The 9,182-nt window shown below is 32.4% G+C and overlaps 1 protein-coding gene across 1 annotated transcript in view; it reads left to right on the top strand.

Annotated features, from left to right (window-relative positions):
* Positions 1–2,566: 2,566 nt before the first annotated feature.
* Positions 2,567–9,182, top strand: part of LOC106471715 (zinc finger protein ZPR1-like) — a gene marked incomplete at its 3' end in the record, with an annotated part of 19,572 nt that continues 12,956 nt past the window's right edge. The window contains exons 1-3 of the mRNA XM_013932334.2: positions 2,567–2,646; positions 3,975–4,056; positions 7,257–7,416. Coding sequence (XP_013787788.1) covers positions 4,000–4,056; positions 7,257–7,416 — 217 coding nt within the window. The remainder of the gene's footprint in view (positions 2,647–3,974; positions 4,057–7,256; positions 7,417–9,182) is intronic.

Below are 9,182 nucleotides of genomic sequence, written 5' to 3'. Positions count from 1 at the left end.
TCCTGCAATTTTTGTGAAGTGCGACCTACGTACCGACATTCACTGTGGCACAAGAATTCATAAATAACCATACTTTTCTGTGTGGTAGGTATCGCATCTTTGTGTGTTGCAGGCAACAACTTACGTGTGTAATAAGCACAGTAGGGGTTCACTACAGGAAAACATTTAGTAATGGCCGTTTTCAATTGTTTTTCAAATTTTGTTGAAATATTACCAATTCATGGTAGTTTTAGGTAAATAGGACACTTATTAGGACCAAATTTTGGATCAGTTGAGAAGCTTACAATTTTCCTTGAAGTAATTTAATTGATGACGTTTTCTGGATACCCATTTTCTAGTAAAATAGTCTTAATTGTCTTCAATTCGAAATCTAGTTTAGAGATGGACTAAAGTAGCAATAAGGTTCGTTTTGCGATTTTTGGGACTGAAAAAATCCCATCGTGTGTATTGTCCTGTAAAAGTAGGTTTTCTATCCCACCACTATCCCACTCTCTCCTTCTGATTCAGTAGATTTGAGGTGTACACACTATACGCATGTGCCATCTTCTTGCAGACATCACATTTTCAGTTGAGGCGAGCGTATGTTAACAAAACATGCCCTCATTCTGCAACTGATGTCTGCTAAGTTGAGTGTAGGAGTGCACTCTGTGGCATGACTACTGTGCCCTCCTCCAACAGCTGATGTCTGATGGTAGAGTTGAGGTGAACATAAGGTACAGTCTGAATGCACCCAAACCATGCTACACATATTGGCTCTTCGACCTCTTATGTGCAATTACTTGGATGGCCATGTTCTTATTCCACTCGGTTGCCTCTTCCTCCCTCATTCCTGGGTGAAGAGTGTACCCTAGAAGAGATGAGATACAGTCTACCATGGGTGTGCCCCTATGAAGCAACTGCCATCAGATGTCACACTTCATGGGCTTCCTTTGGTTGCTTTCTGAAGGGAGCTCATCTAGGTGATTCTTTGCACTGGCCCCTCCACCACTTCAACATGGGATTTTAACATTGTGTGTGAAGAGGTGTGGTATTGACTTGGAAGTTAACATTTTCCTTACCTGAAAATGTATTTACGATAGATACCTCTCACACGCATTCCCAACCATCCTCCCCACTTTCATTGCACAATGTTTTTACTTGCTTCATCAAAGAATGAAGATTCATGAGTGCAACTGCATAGAGGAAGTTAGTACACAAGTAGTATGTTGCACTCCTATTGGTTGAGGGTTTTTGCTGGATAATGACATCATTATGCAGTAGCTCAATTCACAAAAACTCTCGTGAGATTAGATGGAAGTTCACCAAAAGCTAGTGGTATGCAAATATCTAAGGCAGAGGTGCAGCTTTCTGTGTGAAGATGTATCTATTAGAAATATATCTTAGGTGAGGAAAATGTTAACCTTAAAAAGTTTGATATTAACAACATGATGTGATTTTAGAATTTTACGCCACCATGGAGAAAGAGTATTCCTCTTCAAACTTCTAAAAATTTACCAGTTTCAAGTTTTAGATATATAATTAAGGAAATATTAAACATCTGGCATTTTGTTTTTTACTGTGTATCTAAAAATAAACTTGGAACTGGGAGTTGTTTATCTGTAAACATGGCAATGATGGAGTTAAATGCTAAATCTTTTAAAGTAAACTGCTTTTCTGAGAAAGCTTCACATAACATCCATGTCTTAATTTTTATGCTCATACAGCTACTCTTTGTACTTCAAAGCCATAAAAAAATTCAGTATGAATGTATGACAAGAGTTTTGGCATCCACCATTTTTTTTGCTATGTGTGGGTGCCTTATGCCTCAACAGTCTGATACCAAACAGCCTATTACATTATGTTACTATGTGATAAGACAAAGTTAATGTGTATTGTGGGCATTACATTTGTGTGAGGTATGTAACTTGAATGAATAAAGTAGCACACTGTGTGGTGAATGTGTACCACTATGAAATAAACATGATCGTACTGCTGCTCACATTAACGTGGTGCTAGGAGTTAAACAGCGACGTATGACAACATCGTGTTGAATACAGACTAGATTCTGCAAAATAAGTTATCAATTGAATGTAAATAAAAACTGTCATGTTTTCAGTTATATATTTTATTAGATTTAAAGTCTCTTCACTCATCACTTAACTTGTCCCAACACTTAAAATGACAGTAAGCTAATATAATGGCATTAATGAAACTTCCATATTTTAAAGGAACTATTGATGACAGTAATTATTTATTGTAAGTAAAGCTCCAGGAGAGTGATTTGTAGCTCTCGTAGATATTACGAGCATGAGAGACTGTTGTTATGTAATCTAAGGTAGGGTAAAGCATGATAATTTTGTTAAATCTACCTATTTAAAACACATATTTATGAATTATTTTTGTTTAAAATGAAGTGAACTGACTTTTTTTCATACCTCTGTCATTGTAGATACTTAAATTTAACTGATGTGTTTTCATGAAAGTTGTGAATATATTTGTTTGCAAATGCTTGATTCAAGGAGGTGTTATTTATTTTTATGTAATGAAAGTTACTTACATGATGTACAGTTTTAGTATCCATTAAAAACATTGGTATTTTATATATATATATTTGGTGTATTTATAGATTCTTGATGACCCATCTGGAAACAGCTTTATAGAGAATTTGTATCCTTTTGGTTCTTTGAATTCTTAAAAAGAACTTACTGTTAAATTCAATTTTTGAAATGGGTCTTCTGTTAAGTTTCAGCTACCAAGTGAGAAACTTTTCTTATCACATGTTACAACTATTAAATTTAATGTTTGAAATGGATCTTCTGTTGAGTTTCAGCTGCCAAGTGAGAAACGTTTCTTCTCACATGTTACAACTGTTAAATTTAATTTTTGAAATGGATCTTCTGTTGAGTTTCAGCTGCCAAGTGAGAAACGTTTCTTCTCACATGTTACAACTGTTAAATTTAATTTTTGAAATGGATCTTCTGTTGAGTTTCAGCTACCAACTGAGATGCATTTCTTCTCACATGTTACAACTATTAAATTTAATTTTTGTAATGGATCTTCTGTTAAGTTTCAGCTGCTAAGTGAGAAACGTTTCTTCTCACATGTTACAACTGTTAAACAGGCCTTTTTATTCAATAGTCCTAGCTAATCTATATAATATCTGCATTTAAAGATCTAATATTATAGTGAATAAAGCTCAAGTTGGCCCATTAACACAGCATTCTAGGCCTATTAGGCTTGTATAAGTTTTTAAAAAAAATACTTTGAGACATTCATTAAAAAGGGGTTGAGCTTCATTTAGTGCAGTAGTGTGGGGTTGGGTGGGGGTGAGACCATAAGTGAAAACAGGTAATGCTGGAAATTCACTTTAATCTTTTACTCTTAATAATCGAACCATCTGCTTTTGGCTGTGGAAGTTGACGTGATAATATGCTTCTATTAAAGACATTGCTTTTATTTCCAGGTTCTCAAAACCTGGGAGGGCATGTGACAGTTGTACGTTGAAATGTTGTTGGGATAAAATATTTTTTAATCCTGATATAAAAGACACTTCTGGAAAGTCTGTGTTAACGGATAGTACAATGTAATGCAACTACTGAGTGTGTTGCATTTTAGGTTTCACAAATTTCACATCCTGCAAGTATTGATTTAATACCATGTGTCCATGGGGGGAATATGCCACTTCTGGGGGCATGAAGTATTTGAAACAATATAATTTAAATCAATGCTTGTTTGACATTTATCTTCCTATCTATATATGTATCAGAACTACTTTTATTCTCCATTTTCTTTTCAATGTTGTACTTAGGTACTTTTTTTTTTAATTCTAAAGCACATTTAAACCATTAGATCTTGCCTCAGATGTCTAGGGGTGAATGTAAATATTTGTTTACACAGCCTTTTAATTTTTTACAAAAATATTTGATATCTGTGAAACTAAAATAAAAGTTGAATGATCCAGATAACCCAGTTAAAAACCTTAAACTATTGAACAGTCTTGCACCACAGAAGGACCCAAACATGCAGATAACGTATTACACTCGAAGTAATGAACAGGATCAAATGTTGGGAATAATGGTATGTCTAATACTTCATGATTAACATATAATCTTTGTAGGAAATACAAGAGTATAGTTAGGTAAAAGTTTTGTGTTACATTATTGAATCAGTATTTTTAATGACTTGTATTTCTCTACCTTATGGCCTTAAACATGTGCTTAATATTATACATTTTAAATTTTCCCCCCTCCTGTGCCTCAGCAGCAAGCTTGTGAACTTATAATGCTAAAATTTGAGGTTTGATTCCTGTAGACACAGAACAGATGGCTCATTGTGCAGCTTTTTACTTAACATTTAAGAAAACTAAGGGACTGTTAGATTCACATAGACTGTCCCACCCACTAAACTAAACTATTATCATTCAAATATATATCCAGGCTTCCCTTAAATTCACTTAATTCTGTTGCTTCCACCACATTTGAAGGTAACAAATTCCAAAGACCAACCACCCTGCTGTCTTAGCTAAATATGACTTCTACTCTGCCAAAATTGATATTTCTCTCCCTTATCTACCATAAAACTCTATTAACAATCTTAAACATCTCTGTCAGATCCCCTCTAACTTTTCTGTTTTCAAGAGAAAACAATATCAGAGATATTAACCTGTCCTCATATGATAACCTTTTTGTTTCAAGTATCATCCTATTAACCCTACTCTGAATCCTTTCTAACAATTCAATGTCCATCCTAAGGTAATAAGCCCATGACTGAAAATTTAGATTAACCAGTTATCTATACGATGAACAAATTATTTTAAATGTTTATCATTTTCTTTGCTGCTTGCAACCGGTAATATTAGAAACAAAATAATTAATTATTATTGTTCAGATTAACAAACTTTCCAACAGTTAAATTTCTTTAAATATTATGTATGTGCTACTTTCTTCTTATACTTCAATTTATTTTCTTTGAGAGTGACTTATGTAGTTTACTAAAACTTCAAATGGATGCTACAAAAAGATTAGAAGTTTTATTAATAATTGTTTTGTAGAAATTTCAAACTGTCAAAAGTTCTGAAATAATTCATATACATTGTTTGAATCGGGTTCTGTTCGACTTTCTACTGTATATCTGGTCTTTTTCTGTTATGTGTAAATATAGTTGAACAGAGTTTTGAGGATTTCTCTTCCAAAGTTTATACTCGCTGGTCAATAAAAATAGAAACTGTATAATAACTTTTAATAGCCCTTCATGTATTTTGTCAATTCTAGCAGGAGTAACTATTGCAACCAAGTTTCTTAATGTTTTCTGATGAACATTAAATAGTGATGATCAAGTTAAGCTTTTTTAAAATATATCTACTTCTGGTGTATATGTATAATTTCTTTCTTTTGTGTAAGTTTTATATCCAATTAATATTATGTTTTCATGATAAAATGATAAACCTTATCTGACAAAGTGAAAAAATTCTTTAAAAACATATTAAAGTCATTATTTTACTATGATGTTAACATGATTACCTCATTCAATCATTGAAGTGTTTTTGGTAATCATCTTGTTAGACTTGTATTTTATCAGTGTATGGAAACCATTTTTGTTTAATAAGAGTTGTTTTTAAGCAATGTATGTAAACAATCTTTCTTAGAAAGCTGGTGCGTTTTAGCAGTATGTGGCAAGGTTTTTTTTTTTTAGAAAAACTATTGTGTTTTAATACTAAGTGGAACAAAATTTCTTAGAAACAATTGTGTTTGAGCAGTTAGAAGACTGTTGTGTTTTAGCAGTATGTATCAACAATCTTTTTATAGAAAACCATTGTATTTTATCAGTGTGTGGTACCAGTCTTCTCTAGAAAACCATTGTGTTTTAAGAGAAGACTGCTACCACACACTGAAGAAAACCATTGTGTTTTATCAGTGTGTGGTAGCAGTCTTCTCTAGAAAACCATTGTGTTTTATCAGTGTGTGGTAGCAGTATTCTCTAGAAAACCATTGTATTTTAGTGGTTTATATAACTCTTTCTTAGAATACTTTTGTTGTTTTAGCAGTATATGTTAATGGTTTCTTAGATAACCATTTTGTTTTGACAGTATATGGTAACGGTTTCTTAGATAACCATTTTATTTTAACAGTATATGGTAACGGTTTCTTAGATAACCATTTTGTTTTAACAGTATATGGTAACGGTCTTTTTTTAGAAGACACTTATATTTTAGTAGTGTACAAAAACACTTTTTTGAAAGACCATGTTCTGATAGTATATAACAACTAGAATTATAAATAATAGTTGTTATATACTATCAGAACATGGTCTTTCAAAAAAGTGTTTTTGTACACTACTAAAACATAAGTGTCTTCTAAAAAAAAGACTATTCTAGTTGTTATGTACTATCAGAACATGGTCTTTCAAAAAAGTGTTTCAGTACACTACTACAAAAAAGACCATTATAGTTGTTATATACTATCAGAACATGGTCTTTCAAAAAAGTGTTTTTGTACACTACTAAAATATAAGTGTCTTCTAAAAAAAAAGACTGGTATATAACAAGTATTAAACTTAAAATCACACTTAATAAAGGGAATATGTTTTCTGTGATACAAGTTATGTTAAATTGCATATTTTTTTCACATTCCTCACAGTATACCTATTTTGGATTCAGAGCTGTGTAAAAATAACAGTTAAATCAGTCTGTCTCCCACAAGTCATTGACCAGAAGGCCTTTTGTTAAGTAATAGAACTTTGTACATAATAATACGGTTAATAACTTTAGGAATTCTTTGATAGATTGTTTTCGATGAGTACACTGAATTGGATGGCAAGAGCCTGTTGTATAAAAAACACAAGTGTAGAGAACGATGTTTCGAAAGTCTTCCATCTTTAGTCAACCTGAAATGTCATTATTCACACTTGTCTACAACAGGCAGTTGTCATCCATTCCAATGTACCCGCCTTTAGGGATGTTCCATTAGTTCCTGAAGTTGGGATGAGTAGTGAAGAGTTCAATCACAAGGACTGACTTCATTATATCTATCATTTTTTACAATTACATGATGTATTTAAAACTGGGTAGTTGCTTACATCTTTTTTTATTACTTTTACCAGTGATGTTGAATAATTTTGTGTAGCTAATAAACTGAAATCTTTATGTAAAATATTAGTTTCTTGTTTGTCAAGAGTAAGCACTGTGTTAATATAAAATATTTTCTGCTGAATCGTGTTTACTTTATAGAATGTTTAATTGTATCAATCGAATAAAGTCATTGATTATTTTGATGTAACAGAGTGGAGGAAGAGAAAGCTCTGAGAATGATGTAAAACAGAATCCAAACGTCAGTGATAATACTGAACTTACTGATGAGCACTTGAAAGATGAAGTTCTGAACTTCCCAACTAATTGTTCACACTGTAATTCCCCATGCCCAACGAGGATGAAAGTTACAAGTATCCTTTAATGATTTTTACTGGCTTTTGATGTAAGCCATTTTTATTGTCTTTTATTTTGTGATCAAGTTTATATGAGTATTATAAAACAGAGGTGTTTGGAAAGATGGTTTCTGTTAAAAGCACAAAACTTTTAGGTTGAGTTATCCTTAAATGTCAATTATAAAATGCAATAAATATAAAATATTCAGCTAGTGAGTACTATATATTAAGTTCTTTGTTTATTCATAAATTTAGACATTATTCTTACTTTCTGTAATCTGTCATTTTAATTTTACTTTTAATTTGCATTCAAAGCATTTTAGGACTAACGGCTGCCTTGTGGCTAATGTACCATACTGTGGAACTGAGATTCCATGGTTTGCATGTCATTAATGCAAAAGAAAAAAGTATTTGGGGCAATGGATGCTTTACAAGAGTGATGTACAACTCCCATTATTCCTTGCAACAAGAGTAGTCTGAGAGTTGGCAGTCTTAAACTAGCTCCTTCTCTCTGGTTCAAAATTAGGGACAGCTAGGACAGAAAACATTTTGTATTCTCTTGAAATTGTCTTAATAATTTGGCTGAACTTAACCCTTTGTACACGATCAAAATTTACAGCATTTTTTACATATTTGCATTCAAAATTTGATTGAAATACTTTATCGATGTATGTTGTTAAACTTGGCACTAAAGTATAGTTATAATTCAAATTGTTTTGTTATCTAAGTTTTAATTTTAATATGTCCCTCAGGAGCCAAGGGATGTCTTTTTTTTTTTAAGTGAAATACAGCATTCTCAAGTCTCCATACCAGTTAGTACTAAGGTCTACCTGCTCGGAGTAAATTCATTACATATCAATAAAGCCACATTCTCAGCATCATTAATTTAGCAATTGCCAACCTTTTATGCTTCTGCTATCACCTTCTTATGTTTTCAATTGAGATACGAACGATTTCACCTGTGATTTGGTAGGGAAGGTCGATGCATCACAATAGTCAGCAGTAGGACGAGCAGACAGGAACATTTTGAAAGCAGCTACAGGCATAATATTATACTCGGCTTGCTGCACAATATCTACCAAGGTGGTTCTAAATGGTTCCTGAATACTTATACGTGTCATTTGGAGACTTCCACGCTTCTTGTGCTCAGCCATTAAGCTTGTGATGCACCTTACCACTTCAAATCACTTCCTTTTATCCAATAAAAATGCCCAAAAAATTTTAATTCAAATTAATAAAAACTGGATTGGGTAGTTTTGTTTTTTTCAACAAAAATGTCCTCCACTGGCTCATGAGGGGCCTATTAAAAGAAAATACTTAAATATAATCTCAGTCTGCACTTCTGAATCATATGTGGTGGTGCTCTGACTTCTATTTGTAGCTTTTTCTCTACTCTTATAAGGGCTTTATAATGCTCAACCAATTAGAATCTGTTTTGTTTTAGTGGTCAAAGCCACTAATTTGTCAAGAGAACTTGATGTGTTTAATCTGAAGATGTTGTTCTGAACAGTAATGGAATTTTTAACCTATTTATAGGTTAGCTACAAAGCCAGATAAATTATATTAGTTTTATGACATTTTATTGTATTGTCTGACATATTTGGTGTATTAAAAAATACAAGCTGAATTATTTTGTGGACAACCAAAATAGTTGAAAAAAGTAGTTTTATGGAAGTATGTTTTCAAGTACAAATAAGCCTATAGCTAAGGAACACATTAAATTTCTTGTTTTTATTTATAGTTTTATTTATTGTTATACATTTTTGAACAAAAGGAATTAAAAT

This window comes from Limulus polyphemus, unplaced genomic scaffold (genome assembly GCF_000517525.1).
Source record: "Limulus polyphemus unplaced genomic scaffold, Limulus_polyphemus-2.1.2 Scaffold4808, whole genome shotgun sequence".
Classification (NCBI taxonomy): Eukaryota; Metazoa; Arthropoda; class Merostomata; order Xiphosura; family Limulidae; genus Limulus; species Limulus polyphemus.
The sequence above is the reverse complement of the archived record's forward strand: the minus strand, read 5'-3'. Positions and strand labels throughout refer to the sequence as shown.